Source organism: Pan paniscus, chromosome X (genome assembly GCF_029289425.2).
Source record: "Pan paniscus chromosome X, NHGRI_mPanPan1-v2.0_pri, whole genome shotgun sequence".
Taxonomy (NCBI): domain Eukaryota; kingdom Metazoa; phylum Chordata; class Mammalia; order Primates; family Hominidae; genus Pan; species Pan paniscus.
In genome coordinates this window covers 147292566-147309166 of record NC_073272.2, presented here as the reverse complement: position 1 = coordinate 147309166, position 16601 = coordinate 147292566, and the positions used below count along the sequence as shown (strand labels likewise).

At 41.9% G+C, this 16601-nt stretch overlaps 1 protein-coding gene across 1 annotated transcript in view; it reads right to left on the bottom strand.

The window, feature by feature from the left end:
• FMR1NB (FMR1 neighbor) overlaps positions 1–14217 on the bottom strand; it is a 45720-nt gene extending 31503 nt beyond the window's left edge. Inside the window, exon 1 of the mRNA XM_003806821.4 lies at positions 12841–14217. Coding sequence (XP_003806869.1) covers positions 12841–13117 — 277 coding nt within the window. The 5' untranslated portion in view covers positions 13118–14217. The remainder of the gene's footprint in view (positions 1–12840) is intronic.
• Positions 14218–16601: the final 2384 nt, after the last annotated feature.

Here is a 16601-nt window from a genome sequence, read left to right as displayed (position 1 = left end):
AATGACTGGTATCATTAAGATAACCAAGCATTTTGACTGAACAGGAAAAATGCCCACCTAGTGAAATTTCTTCATTTTTTCGATAAGATAACTGAAGCCTAAAGAGGTAAAATGACTCATCAATGGTCACACAGCAAGTTAGTGTGAACAATCAGGGCAACCTAGATCTCTTGATTCCTAGCTTAGGGCTCCTCCAACTACACCACACATACACAGGGTTAAAGCAAAAGCTAGCCTCGTGCTCAATTAGGTACACGGCAGGCAGCCAGACTTTCTATGTGTAATGCCTCATTCACTCCCCAAGGATATCAGATAAATAAAGTATTCTAATATAATGATACAGAAACTAGTTACTGAGATTTGTCCATGCAGCTAAGGCAATTTGAAAATATTACCTACTAGTCCATCTTTATTTCTCATTTTTTAAATTTCCCTGAAAAGGATGAGCAATTAGGACTGACAGAATAGGTTACAGATTATTGGTGGAAACAAACTCCCAGTCCACAGTTTGCTTCTCTCCTTATCCTGTATGCCACTGGTCTGTACGTCTTCTGCATAAATATAACTTGAAAGGCAATGCGGCTTGGGAATGCAAATGACAATACAAACTGGAGGTATATCCCAGAGTTACCTCAGGTCACTCAACTTCAATTCCTGTCAGTACCATTAAATCTAAGAGAACTCACTAGGGTCCGTCTAGAAATGAGAAAGGGAATTTTAATGTCAGAACCATATGTTTTGCTTTCGCCATAATTCTACAGGACCATGGACAATTATTTTACCTTCTGATGTATATTAGTTTTCTAGGGCTGTTGTAACAACATACCATAAACTGGGTGGCTTAAAACAGAAATTTATTGTCTCACACCTCTGGAGGCTAGAAGTCCAAAACCAAGGTGTTAGTAGGGCTGGTTCCTTCTTTTTTTTTTTTTTTTTTTTTTTTTTTTTGAGACGGAGTCTCGCTCTGTCGCCCAGGCTGGAGTGCAGTGGCGCGATCTCGGCTCACTGCAAGCTCCGCCTCCCGGGTTCACGCCATTCTCCTGCCTCAGCCTCCCGAGTAGCTGGTACTACAGGCGCCCGCTACCACGCCCGGCTAATTTTTTGTATTTTTAGTAGAGACGGGGTGGGCTGGTTCCTTCTGAGGATTGTGAGGAAACGCCTCTCCTTGGCTTGCAGGTTGAAATAGTCTTTCCTGTATGGGTGTCTGTCTCTGCATCCAAGTTTCCCCTTTTTATAAGGACACCATTCATAGTGGATTAAAATACACTTCAGATGACCTCATTTTAACTTGATTATCTCTATGAAGACCTTATCTCCAAACAAGATCACAAATAAGGTATTGGGGTTATAATTGCAACTGTTTTTGGTGAGGGAACACAATTCAACCCATAACAAGTGCATTTTGTTATGTTAATTAAGTGAAATAATTTTAAATGCAAATTAAATTTAATTCATACAGTCACATATTACCTCCTGAGAATCTGGGAAATCTAACAATGTAAAGAATGAATCATAGATTATTTTAGGAGAAAACATGTTAGACCTATAATGGAAAAAGTACTCCTGGAAATAAAGAAATCACACTGAATTAGACAGTATTCTTTTTTGTGTGGGAGTTCTACTCAAAATAGAAATAGAAAATGAAGAACTCACTGACTAAGAAAAAATACACAATTTATAGTTTTGTTTTTCAGCTTACTTTTTTAGAGGATAAGAAGACTTTTAGTATTGTACTATTACAAATACAGTAATTCAGAAATACTTTGGTGCTTTAGATAAATAGTAGAAATAAACCTGAATAATTTGTAGTAATATTATGATTTGTAAATGATCATTAAAAATATCTTAACATTTTTTCAAAGAACAGAAATCATATTTTCTAACTTATTTCAAATAATTGATAAAACACAGCATATACTTTATTTAATTTCGAATTTCATTCCTCACAAAAACCTAGAAACCCATGTAGTTGTGACATAGTGTATAGAAGTCTCTATTCTTTTTAGTTGTGATGCCACTGCCCAATCTTTGCCTCCCTCTTTGACTGTGGGTGGACCTTGGTTGAGAAGACGGAAAACCTCTAGGCAGAGCAGGGAGAAAGAAGCCCTTGGGATTAGAGGTGGGGATGCTGAAGTCTTTGGGCTTGGGTCTGGAGCTCAAAGGCAGGAGACTGTGGGAAATCTAAGGCCTTTGTGCAGATGAGAACATAAAATACATTTGTGAGGGGGTTGGGAGAAAAGGCACGCCATTATGGGTAATATTGAGAAAGCTGTTTTGAGAAAACCATCTGAGACTTAGGAAGGTTATGGAAGGAAGGAAGGTTGTAGGAAAAGGAAAAGCAGTTCAGGTTGGGAGAATCTGGAGGAGGAGGGAAAGACTTTGAGTGAAGCAAGTGAGGCAGAAAGACCATTAAGTGGAAGGAAGAAAAGAAGGCTTTTGGGGAAGAAGTGGAAAGTACCTTTGGGTGGTGAAGGAAGGAAAACCTGAGTGGGGAGAAGAACTTTTGGAGAGCTGAAAGTAGGCTTCTGAGAGGGAGTGAGTGAAGGCCTGGAGGAGGGTAAATAAAGAGGTAAGGGAAGGAATTTGAGGGAGAGGGGAAGGCCTTAGTGAAGGTAGCTTAGAGAGGGAGAGGATGGTATAAGGTAAAAGAAGGGAAGTAAGGGACTGAAGACTTTCAGAGAGGAGAAAAGGGCTCTGTGAGATAAGGAATGAAAAGCTTTTGAGAAAAGGCCTGTGAAGTGAGCAAAGGAAAGTCATTGTGGGGAGGTGAGAAATGAAAGGACCTTGATTGAAGGACAAGAAAAACTTTTGGAATGGTGATGAAGGAGGGAAGGCATTTGTGAGGGTAAAAGAAGGAAGGCCTTTGTGATGATAAGTGAAGGAGGGAAGTTTTTTGGGAAAGGAGGTGAGAAAGTTAGGGTTTTGTGAGGGGACTTGAGGGAAGGAGGCCTTTGAGCAGGGAAGGAAGTCAATTGTGAGGGTAAAGAAAGCAGGAAAGGTAACCATGAAAGAAGATTAGGTCTTTGTGAGGGGAGGTGAAAGAGGTTAGAATTTTGTTAGGGGAGAGCATGGAAAGAAGATTTTGGTAGAGGAGAAGATGGAGGGTATACCTTTGTGAGGAGAGATAAGGGAGGCTGGAACTATATAAGCAAAGGTGAGGCAGGGAATGTACTGGTGAGATAAGAAAGGACTATGAAGAGGAGATGAAGGAGGTTATTATTTCATGAGGGAGGTGAAAGAAGAAAGGCCCTTGTGAGAGGAGATGAGGGAGGAAGGTCTTTGTGAAGGAAGACAAGGAATTTTAGTGAAGAGTTGAGGAATTAAAGGCCTCCACGACTGAGGTGAGAAAAGTAAGCACTTTTTCAGAAGTGTGGTAGGAAGCCTTTAGAGAGAGATAAAAGAAAGCACTTGTGAGTGAACATGCGGGAGGGTAGGACTCTGTGATGGAAGGTGAGTAAAGAAAGGCTTTCATGAGGAGAAATGAGCAAGGAAAGACTTTTGTGAAGGGAGGTGATTGAGGAAATGTGTGGTGAAGTAAGGGAGGTTAGCAAGTGAGGTTGGAGTGGAAAAGCTTTAAGAGAGGAGATGATGGAGGTTAGTGGTTTCAGCGGTGCGGTGAAGAAGGTTAGTCCCATGTGATGGAGGTACTGAAAAGAAGGTCTTGGGAGAGATGAGGGAGGAAAGTCACCTATGAGAGAAAGTCATTTCTGAAAGAAGGGAAAGGAAATGTAGTACTTTGTGAAGGGAGGTTAAGGAGGGAAGACCTTTCAAAGAATACCTATAACAAATAAAGAGATTGAAACACTAAACAAAACCTCCCTTGTAACAGAGAAATTATAGTTAATAATAATTTGTTTTATATTTCAAAGTAGCTAGAAGAGAAGAATTGGAATGTTCCCAACACAAAGATAAATTTTTGAGGTAATGGATATCTCAATTACCTGGATTTGATCACTACACATTGTATATACATATTGAAATATCACATACACCCCAAAAATACATACAACTATGATATATCAATATAAAAATACAAAAACAGGGGCATCTGCTGGCAAGATGGCCGAAAAGGAACAGCTCTGGTCTGCAGCTCCCAGCAAGACCAATGCAGAAGTTGGGTGATTTCTGCATTTCCAACTGAGGTACCCTGTTCATCTCATTGGGACTGGTTAGGCAGTGGGTGAAGCCCACGGAGGGTGAGTAGAAGCAGGGTAGGGTGTCGCCTTACCTGGGAAGTGCAAGGAGCGGAGGCATCCCTTTCCCAGCCAAGCGAAGCTGTGACAGACTGTGCTATCTGGCCCAGATACTATGCTTTTTCTATGGTTTTTGCAGTCCACAGACCAGGAGATTCCCTCATGTGCCTACACCACCAGGGCCCTGGGTTTCAAGCACAAAACTGGCAGCTGTTCAGACAGACACGGAGCTAGCTGCAGGAGTTTTTTTTTTTTTTTTTTTTTTTCTTAGCCCAGTGGCACCTGGAACCCCAGTAAGACAGAACTGTTCACTCCCCTGGAAAGGGGGCTGAAGCCAGGGAGCCAAGCCAGTGGGTCCAACTGCCACAGAGCCCAGGAAGCTAAGAATGACTGGCTTGAAATTCTCCCTGCCAGCACAGCAGTCTGAAGTCGACCTGGGACAATTGAGCTTGGTGTGGGGAGGGACATCCGCCATTACTGAGGCTTGAGTAGGCGGCTTTCCCCTGACTGTGCTAAGGACTGGGTGGAACTCAACACAGTGTGGCAAAGCAGCTGTGTCCAGACAGCCTCTCTAGATTCCTCTTCACTGGGAAGGGCATCTCTGAAAGAAAGGCAGCAACCCCAGTCAAGGGCTTAAAGATATAACTCCCATCTCACTGGGACAGAGCACCCGAGGAAAGGGGTGGCTGTCGGCGCAGCTTCAGCAGACTTAAACATTCCTGCCTGCCACCTCTGAAGAGAGCAGTGGACCCTGACAAGGAGGGTTCTACAAGCACAGCACTCGAGCTCTGCTAAGGGACAGACTGCATCCTCAAGTGGGTCCCTGACCCCTGTGCCTCCTGACTGGGAGAGACCTCCCAACAGGGGGTGACAGGAGCCTCATACAGGAGAGCTCTGGCTGGCATCAGGCTGGTGCCCCTCTGAGATGAAGCTTCCAGAGAAAGGAGCAGAAAGCAATCTTTGCTGTTCTGCAGCCTCCACTGGTGATAACCAGGAAAACAGGGTCTGGGGTGAACCTCCAGCAAACTAGAGCAGACCTGCCGCAGAGGGGCCTGACTGTTAGAAGAAAACCTAACAAACGGAAAGCAGTAACATCAACATCAACAAAAAGAACCCCCACACAGAAATCCCATCCAAAGTTCTTCAGCCTCAAAGATCAAAGGTAGATAAATCCACAAAAATGAGGAAAAAACAGTGCAAAAATGCTGAAAATTCCAAAAACCAGAATGCCTCTTCGCCTCCAAATGATCACAACTCCTCTCCGGCAAGGGCAGAAAACTGGATAGAGAATGGGTTTGACAAAGTAGGCTTCAGAAGGTGGGTAATAACAAACTCCTCTGAGCTAAAGGAGCATGTTCTAATCTAATGCAAGGAAGCTAAGAATCTTGACAAAAGGTTACAGGAACTGCTAACTAGAATAACCAGTTTAGAGAAGAACATAAATGAACTGATGGAGCTGAAAAACACAGCACAAGAACTTCGTGAAGCATACACAAGTATCAATAGCCAAATCAATCAAGAAGAAGAAAGGATATTAGGGATTGAAGATCAACTTAATGAAATAAGGCGTGAAGACAAGATTAGAGAAAAAAGATTGAAAAGGAATGAAAAAAGCCTCCAAGAAATATGGGACTATGTGAAAAGACAAAACCTACGTTTGATTGAGGTCCCTGAAAGTGACGGGGAGAATGGAACAAAGTTGGAAAACACACTTCAGGATGTTATCCAGGAGAACTTCCCCTAACCTAGCAAGACAGGCCAACATTCAAATTCAGGAAATAGAACACCACAAAGATACTCCTCGAGAAGAGCAACCCCAAGGCACATAATCATCAGACTCACCAAGGTTGAAATGAAGGAAAAAAATGTTAAGAGCAGCAAGACAGAAAGGTCAGGTTACCTACAAAGGGAAGCCCATCAGACTAACAGCAGGTCTCTCTGCAGAAACCCTACAAGCCAGAATAGAGTGGGGGCCAATATTTAATATTCTTAAAGAAAAGAATTTTCAACCCAGAATTTCATATCTAGCCAAACTAAGCTTCATAAGCGAAGGAGAAATAAAATCCTTACAGACAAGCAAATCCTAAGGGATTCTGTCACCACCAGGCCTGCCTTACAAGAGTACCTGAAGGAAGCACTAAATATGGAAAGGAAAAACCAGTACCAGCCACTGCAAAAACACGCCAAAATACAAAGACCAATGACACTATGAAGAAACTGCATCAACTAATGTGCAAAACAGCTAGCATCATGATGACAGGATCAAATTCACACATAACAATATTAACCTTAAATGTAAATCGGCTAAATGCCCCAATTACAATACAGAGACTGGCAAATTGGATAGAGCCAAGACCCACTGGTGTCCTGTATTCAGGAGACCCATCTCACATGCAAAGACATACACAGTCTCAAAATAAAGGGATGGAGAAATTTCACCAAGCAAATAGAAAGAAAAAAAAAAACCAATCCTAGTCTCTGATAAAACAAATTTAAATCAAAAAAGACAAAGAAGGGCATTACATAATGGTAAAGGGAATCAATGCAAAAAGAAGAGCTAATTATCCTAAATACATATGCACCCAATACAGGAGCACTCAGATTCATAAAACAAATTCCTACAGACCTACAAAATGACAGACTCCCACACAATAATAGTGGGAGACTTTAACAACCCACTGTCAATATTAGACAGATCAACGAGATAGAAAATTAACAAGGATATTCAGGACTTGAACTCAGCTCTGGACCAAGCAGACCTAACAGACACCTATAGAAGACTCTACCCCAAATCAACAGAATATACATTCTTCTCAGCATCACAAAATAATAAGAGCTATTTATGACAAACCCATAGCCAACATCATACTGAATGGGCAAAAGCTGGAAGCATTCCCTTTGAAAACCGGCACAAGACAAGGATGCCCTCTCTCACCACTCCTATTCAACATAGTATTGGAAGTTCTGGCCAAAGCAATCATGCCAGAGAAAGAAATAAAGTGTATTCAAATAGGAAGAGAGGAAGTCAAATTGTCTCTGTTTGCAGATGACATGATTTTATATATTTAGAAAACCCCATCGTCTCAGCCCCAAAACTCCTTAAGCTGATAAACAACTTCAGCAAAGTCTCAGGATACAAAATCAATGTGCAAAAATAACAAGCATTCCTATACACCAAGAATAGACAAGCACAGAGCCAAATTATGAGTGAACTCCCATTCACAATTGCTACAAAGAAAATAAAATACATAGGAACACAACTTACAAGGGACATGAAGGACCTCTTCAAGGAGAATGACAAACCATTGCTCAAGGAAATAAGAGACGACACAAACAAATGGAAAAAAAATTCCATGTTCATTGATAAGAAGAATCAGTATCGTGAAAATGGCCATACTGCCCAAAGTAATTTATAGACTCGTTGCTATTCCCATCAAGATACCATTGGCTTTCTTCACAGAACTAGAAAATACTACTTTAAATTTCATATGGAACCAAAAAAGAGCCCGTGTAACCAAGACAATCCTAAGCAAAAAGAACAAAGCTGGAGGCATCACACTACCTGACTTCAAACTATACTACAAGACTACAGTAACCAAAACAGCATAGTACTGGTACCAAAACAGATATATAGAAAAATGGAACAGAACAGACGCCTCAGAATTAACACCCCACCTCTACAACCATCTGATCATTGACAAACCTGACAAAAACAAGCAATGGGGAAAGGATTCCCTATTTAATAAATGGTGTTGGGAAAACTGGCTAGCCATATGCAGGAAGCAGAAACTGGACCCCTTCCTTACACCTTATGCAAAAGTAAACTCAAGATGGATTAAAGACTTAAACACAAGACCTAAAACCATAAAAACCCTAGAAGAAAATCTAGGCAATACCATTCAGGACAGAGGCATGGGCAAAGACTTCATGACTAAAACACCAAAAGCAATGGCAATAAAAGCCAAAATTGACAAATGGGATCTAATTAAACTAAAGAGCTTCTGCTCAGCAAAAGAAATTATCATCAGAGTGAACAGGCAACCTATAGAATGGGAGAAAATTTTTGCAATCTATCCATCTGACAAAGGTCTAATAACCAGAATCTACAAGGAGCTTAAACAAATTTACAAGAAATAAATAAACAACCCCATTAAAAAGTGGGTGAAGGATATGAACAGACACTTCTGAAAAGAAGCCATTTATGAGGCCAAAAAACATATGAAAAGAAGCTCATCATCACTGGTCATTAGAGAAATGCAAATAAAAACCACAATGAGATACCATCTCAAGCCAGTTAGAATGGCAATCATTAAAATGTATGGAAACAACAGATGCTGGTGAGGATGTGAAGAAATAGAAACACTTTTACACTGTTGGTGGGAGTGTAAATTAGTTCAACCACTGTGGAAGACAGTGTGGCAATTCCTCAAGGATCTAGAACCAGAAATACCATTTGACCCAGCAATCCCATTACTGGGTATATACCCAAAGGATTATAAGTCATTCTGCTATAAAGACACATGCAAATGTATGTTTATTGCAGCACTATTTACAATAACAAAGACTTGGAACCAACCCAAATGCCCATCAATGATAGACTGGATAAATAAAATGTGGCACATACACACCATGGACTACTATGCAGCCATAAAAAAGAATGAGTTCATGTCCTTTGCAGGGACATGGATGAAGTTGGGAACATCATCCTCAGCAAACTAACACAGGGACAGAAAACTAAACACCGCATGTTCTCACACATAAGTGGGAGTTGAACAATGAGAAGACATGGACACAGGGAGGGGAGCATCACACACCAGGGCCTGTCGAGGGGTTGGGGGAAAGGGGAGGGAGAGCATTCAGACAAATACCACTTAAAACCTAGTTGACAGGTTGATAGGTGCAGCAAACCACCATGGCACATGTATACCTGTGTAACAAACCTACACGTTCTGCACATGTGTCCCATAACTTTTTTTAAAGTAAAAATAAAATCAAAAATAAAATGTTTCAACAAAAAAAATCTAGGAACGGATGGCTTCACTGGTAATTTCTACCAAATATTTAAAGAAGAATTAACATCAATCGTTCTCAAAATCTTCCAGCAACAATACTTCTTAACTCATTCTAGGAGTTCAGTAGTAACATGATCCCAAGGGCAGGCAAAGACACCACAAGAAAACTGCAGACCAATATCGCTTATGAATATAGATAGAAAATTCTCCTACAAAATACCAGCAAACCAAATGCGACAGCGTATTATAAGGATTATACACAATGACTATAAAGTGGGGTTCATCCCACTAATCTAAAGACAGTTGAACATAAGAAAATCAGTCAACATAATACACAAAGGGAAACAATTTCATATCTCAATTGATGCAAAAAAAGCATCTGACAAAATCTAAAACCCTGTCGTAATAAAATCACTCAGCAAACTGGGAACAGAATGAGTCTTACTTAACATGATGAAGAGCTGATGAACAGCTAACATTATAATCAATGTTGAAAAACCAAAAGCTTCCTCTAAAACATGGATGCCTGCTTTCATCACTGCTATTCAATATTGTACTGGAAGTTCTAGCAAGAGCAATTAAGCAATAAGGAGAAATAAATGGCATGAAAATAGGAAAGTAAAAAGTAAAACTCTCTCTATTTACAGATAACATGATTCTATGTCTAGAATATACAAAAAGCCCTCAAAATCTTACTAGAGCTAATAAATTAATTTCACAATTTTACAGGGTACGAGACCAACAGGTAAAAATCAGCTGTGCTTCTATACACCAGCAAAGAACAATATGAAAAGAAAAAGGAAACCATTCTATTTGCAATAGCATACAAAAGAATAAAATATCTAAAAATAAATTTAACCAAGGAAGTTAAAGACTTGTAAACTGAAAACTACAAAACATTACTGAAATAAATTAAAGAAGACATTAATAAATGGAAAGACATTTTGTGGTCACAGATTGGAATACCTAATATTGTTAAGATGGCAGCACTTCCAAAGTGATCTACAGATTCAATGCCAACTCTATCAACATTCCAATGGCCTTTTTGCAGAAACGGAAAAGCTGACTCTCAAATTTATATAGAGTTGTTAGTGGCCATGAATACGCAAAACAGTATGGATAAAGAAGAACGAAAATGATGGACTCACACATTCCAATTTCTAAACTTGCTATAAAGCTGCAGTAATCAAAAGAATGTGGTACCAGCATAGAGATAGACACGTAGACCAGAATAAAATTGAGAGTCCAGAACTAAACCTATAAATCTATAATCAACTGATTTTTCAGAAGGCTGCCAAGAGGAAAAAATCGTCTCTTCAACAAGTGGTGCTGGAACAAGTGGCTATCCACATGCAAAAGAATGAAGTTGGACCCTTAACATACACCATATGCAAAAATCAACTCAAAATGGATCAACAATCTGAATATGAGAGTTAAAACCGTAAAACTCTTAGAAGCAAACATGGGAGTAATCGTCATGACCTTGGATCTGACAACGGATTCTTAGATATGACTCCAAAACACAAGCAACCAAAGACAAAATAGATAAATTGAACTTTCTCAAAATTAAAAACATTTTTACATCAAAGGACATTATCAAGAAAGTGAAAAGACTACCCACAGAATGGGAGGAAACATTTGCAAATCAGGTATCTGATAAGGGTCCAGTATCCAGAATATATAAAGAATTCCTAAAGCTCAACAGCAAAACCACAAACGATACAATTAAAAATGGTCAAATAATTGAAAAGACATTTCTCCAAAGATGTACGAATGGCCAACAAGCATATAAAACATGCTCAACGTCATTAGGCATTAGGAAAATATAAATCAAAACCATAATGAGATACTATTTCACTCCTACTATAATGGCTATAATGTATAACAAGGGGGACAGATAACATATATTGGTGAAAGTGAAACCTTCAAACATTGTTAGTGGACATGTAAAACGGTTCAACCACTTTGTAAAACAGTGGTTTTGACTTCCTCAAAAAGATCAATGGAGTTCCCATATGACCCAGCAATTCTACTCCTAGAGAATTCAAAACATGTCTACACAACAACTTGTACACAAATGCTCATAGCAGTATTGTTCATAATAGGCCCAAAGTGGAAACAACCCAAATTCGGTAAATTTCAAAAACTAGATAAAAATATAGTATATCCCTACAATGGAATACTAGTCAGCCATAAAAAGGAATTAAGTACCCTTATGGACTGGGGAATTGGGAGTAACTGGTTCATGGGTATGGGTTTTAATTTGGGGTGGTTAAAATATTTTGGAACTACACGGGGTGATGGTTGCACAACATTTACAGGAACGAAATCCCTTTAATTGTTCACTATAAAATAGTTAATTTTATGTTATATGAATTTCACTTCAATTTTTTTTTCATTTTTTTGAGATGGAGCCTCGCTCTGTCGCCCAAGCTGGAGTGTAGTGGCGCGATCTTGGCTCACTGCAAGCTCCGCCTTCTGGGTCCACGCCGTTCTCCTGCCTCAGCCTCCCAAGTAGCTGGGAATACAGGCGCCTGCCACCACACCTGGCTAATTTTTTTGTATTTTTAGTACAGACGGGGTTTCACCGTGTTAACCAGGATGGTCTCGATCTCCTGACCTCGTGATCCACCCGCCTCTGCCTCCCAAAGTGCTGGGATTACAGGCATGAGCCACCGCGCCCGGCCTTTTTTTTTTTTTTTTTTTTTTTTTGAGACGGAGTCTCGCTCTGTTGCCCAGGCTGGAGTGCAGTGGTGCGATCTCAGCTCACTGCAACCTCCGCCTCCCGGGTTCAAGCAATTCTCCTGCCTCAGCCTCCCAAGTAGCTGGGACTACAGGTGCATGACACCACGCCCAGCTAATTTTTTTGTATTTTAGTAGAGACGGGGTTTCACCTTGTTGCCCAGGCTAGTCTTGAACTCCTAAGCTCAGGCAATCCGCCCGCCTCGGCCTCCCAAAGTATTGGGATTACAGGCGTGAGCCACTGCGCCCAGTCCTTTTCCTTTTTTTTTTTTTCTTTTTAGACGGAGTCTCGCTCTCTCACCAGGCTGGAGTGCAGTGGCACCATGCCAGCTCACTGCAACCTCCACCTCCCGAATTCAAGCGATTCTCCTGCCTCAGCCTCCCGATTAACTGGGATTACAGGCGTGCACCACCATGCCCGGCTAATTTTTGTATTTTTAGTAGGGATGAGGGTTTCACCATGTTGGCCAGGCTGGTTTGGACTCCTGACCTCAAGTGATCCACCTGCTTCAGCCTCCTAAAGTGCTGGGATTACAGATGTGAGCCACCGTGCCTTGTCCTCAATTTTTAAAAAGGGGCGACAAGGGAGGTTAGTCTATTTTGTGGCGGGAAGTGAGGAAGGGAAGGCTTTTGTTAGGGGAAGTTGGGGAGGGAAAGTCTTTTATAAGTGAGTTTAGGCAGGAAAGACTTCCTGCAGCCAGGCGAGAGAGGGCAGGACTTTGTAAGGACTGCTGAGGATAGGGCCATAAAGGCCTTTGGGAGGAGAGAGGACAGGAAGGGGCAGGAAGGCCTATGGTTGGTGCCGGTGTGTTGCCACACCCCGCCCTCCTCTCCCTCCCCCTCCCCCTCCCCCTCCCCCAGCATTTCCCTGCCTGGCCTGAGCCAGCACTCACCAGAGCACAGGTAGTAGGACAGGTAGTAGCACACGAGCAGCAGGATCCAAATGGAGAGCAGGAGCATCCCAAAGGGTTTGCTGACCCGCATCTTTAGATATTCCCGCCATCCTGGCTGCGGCCTGTCAGCCATGGCGGCCTGGTATCCAGGAGGGCTGCTCTCGGGATTCGACGCAGTTGCCGCCAGCTCATAAGTTGCCAGCTCTAAGTGAGCCACACGCATGGCACGGTTACTTCTCCTATTCCTCCCCCTCGCTTTCCTCCTATGTGAAGACATGGCTCTGGGTGCCGCCTCGCTGAGACGCTGCCTCACAGCCCAACGGTCCGGCAGTCCGTGGCCCAGAAGCTTCCGGGGCAGTCCGTGGCCCAGAAGCTTCCGGGGCAGTCCGTGACCCAGAAGCTTCCGGGGCAGTCCGTGACTCAGAAGCCAATAGGGCTGTGGCCCTCGCGTGGCATGTGCCAACTCTCGCGAGGCCTGAAACTGATTCCTTCACGATGACGTCTTCTGCTTCATTCCACAGGCCCAGACCCTTATAACCACGTGGCCAGTGGTTGGTGCACCCCCACACTCCCACTCAAAGCCTGGCATATAGGTGCTTGCTAAATGCTTGTGGAACAAGTGAACGGGGCTTCAGGCCTGCACCAGTGGCATGACTGCTTGCCATAGATCAACAAAAAGGAATAACTCGGATTCTGACTCCAACCTTAGCCGTTAATTCCTCCTCATTCCCAGAGTGCACACTGTAGTGTATGGTCACTACAGTTCGTCATTACAGCGCTCACGACAGCAGCTGCTAGCCAAATGTGGCTATTTAAATGCAAATTTCAATTACTTAAAATTAAATGAAATTAAGAAAACAGTTCCTCAATCACAGTAGCCACATTAACAAGTGCTCAATAGTCGCATGTGGCTTATGGCTGCCATCCTGGACACTGGCAATATGGATTTTTTTTTCTTTGTTTCTTTTTTTTTTTTTTTTTTTTTGAGACGGTGTCTTGCTGTCTCCCAGGCTGGAGTGCAGTGGCGCGATCTCGGCTCACTGCAAGCTCCGCCTCCCAGGTTCACGCCATTCTCCTGCCTCAGCTTCTGGAATAGCTGGGATTACAGGCGCACACCACCACGCCTGGCCAGTTTTTGTATTTTTAGTAAAGATAAGGTTTCACCATGTTGGCCAGGCTGGTCTCGAACTCCTGACCTCTGGTGATGTGCCCACCTCGGCCTCCCAAAGTGCTGGGATTACAGGTGTGAGTCACCGTGTCCGGCTGGAGCATTTTCATCATGGCAAAAAGTCGTTTTGGGCAGTATGGGATTTGAAGAGTGACTAGTGAATATCGTAGATATTCAATAGATTGTTACACTTTAGTAGAAGCTTTACGTGTTAGACAAAATGCTATTTGCCTTATGAAACCTTAAAACTGAGTTACAAATAAATAAAACAATACGATAACATGAGAACAAATAATGTGTGACGAACACTGAAAAGTGACTAAAATCATTTACGTTTTATTGCTAAAATTACCACCCATGAACTGGGTGGCTCTAAGTAAATGCCTTCCTCCCACTAGGCCTTGGTGCCTCATGTGTAAAATGGAAGGGTTGGACATTGTTTCTAGACCCCCTTTTGGCTCTAAAATCTGACCCTTGGGCAAAATCCCATTATCTTCCTTGGTTTGGGCACACCAGCAAAAGGACTGTGTAGGTACTGCTTCCATAACTGTTAGCTTACCACATTCTAGTTTACAAAGGATATGAAAACCACCCCAACTGCATTTCCATCCTTATTCATAATTATATTATACGTACTTTCCATTTCTACTACTTTTATTCTATTGTTATTTCCAGTGTTCCTAAGCATCCCACAGAGGAAGGGAGAAGCAATATTCCTATTCCAATAATTCTTGAAACGTAGCACACTCCACCCATCCCTGCCCCCATGCCCAAGAGCCATTTATAATGCTGTTTAGTTTATCAAAGAGTCTAACAGGAAAAGAACCCACTTTCCTTCTATATTTTTTTAAATTCTTTTTTTTGGCTTCAGCTTTTCCAAAACGAATTTGATGAGAGGATTCTTATCACACAAAACATTTATTAATAGCTTCTGAAACTACTGCTTTCAACTGTGAGGAGCTGTGAAGTATCTGAGATTTTACTCTTCTTTCAAGTAACAAGGTAACTAGTTGCAGTTTTATAGATGCTGGCAGAAGATGCAAGACTACTGAGTCAGAGACAAAGGACAAAAGCTCTCCTGAGACATACAGAAACTCAACAAATCCATGGAAAATTGACTCCCAACAGCAGCCTTGTTCATGTCATAGCACAGGTGGAAAATTATCATACGACCAGACACCGCACAGCCACCCTGAGGTCTCAGATCAAGCTGGAGCACGCAATTGGGAACTCAGCCCTTTGCCACCTCACAGGTTGAGCTCTGTTCGCCTTAGTTTCCCCCCTTCACCAATTATGGGCTGTGGATAGCCCGATTGTGAAGATACCATCCAGCTCTGGCATGCTATGACTCATACTTGACTGTAGCATTTGAGGTTGCTGCAAACCCGTGAGGCGTGGCAGTTCTACTACAATGCAATCCACGTTATACCATTAGAAACCCAAATTATTAACAGGAACTCAAGGGACAAAATCCCTAAGATTACATCTCAGCACTTCCTGGTTTACACAACACTAATTAGAGATTGAGGCCCCCCCCACACACACACACACAAGCCATATGAAGTGTCCATTTTACAGATTATCAGATGTAAATTTAAAATCCTGCACTGGCTTTCCTCTTTTGTCCTATACCCTCAAGGGAGCTAAATTTGATACTAAACAACCCAGACCTAATTAGAGATAAAAATGTGTGGCATGGGCATGAATACAAGAACTGTTTCATGAGATGGTGCATACCGCTGCTCAGAATGTAACTACCGTTCTTGTGGAAAACATAATTGACACTATTTTTTTTTCACATATCCCCACAGACATGAAAAGATGCCTGAGCTCAAGTAATCATGGGAATATAAGTTAAATCAATAATGAGATTTTTCACACTGACCAGATTAGCAAAACTAAATAAATATCCACACGAATATATACAAATAGGACTTTGGTCATTGTAGGTGGGGTTACAAATGGGTACAACCACTTTGGTGATTTTTTTTTTTTTTTTGAGAGACAGAGTCTCGCTCTGTTGCCCAGGCTGGAGTGCAGTGCACGATCTCAGCTCACTGAAAGCTCCGCCTCCCGGGTACAAGCAATTCTCCTGCCTCAGCATCCCAAGTAGCTGGGACTACAGGTGTGTGCCACTACGCCAGGCTAAACTTTGTATTTTTTAGTGGAGAAGGGGTTTCACTATATGTTGGCCAGACTGATCTCGAACTCCTGACCTCAGGTAATCTGCCCGTCTCGGCCTCCCGAAGTGCTGGGATTACAGGCATGAGCCACTGCGCCTGGCCCACTTCGGTGAGTTTTTGACAACACATTGTAAAGTTAAATATTCACATATTCTGTGACCTAGGAATTCCACTTTTAGGTATCTACCCTTTCACCCATGTGTACAAGGGGACATGTACAACAATGTTCATTGTTATAGTGGAAATAACATAAATGATGTCTCAGTAGGGTAATAAAAGCAAACTAGTTCATTCCTATAATGTATAACATTTAATGATAATCAGGATCAGTTGCCTTAGCCAAGGTAGTAATTATCTTTTTTTTTTTTTTCTGGTTTGCCTACCAGCATGAGGTGGCAGTCCCAGCTTCT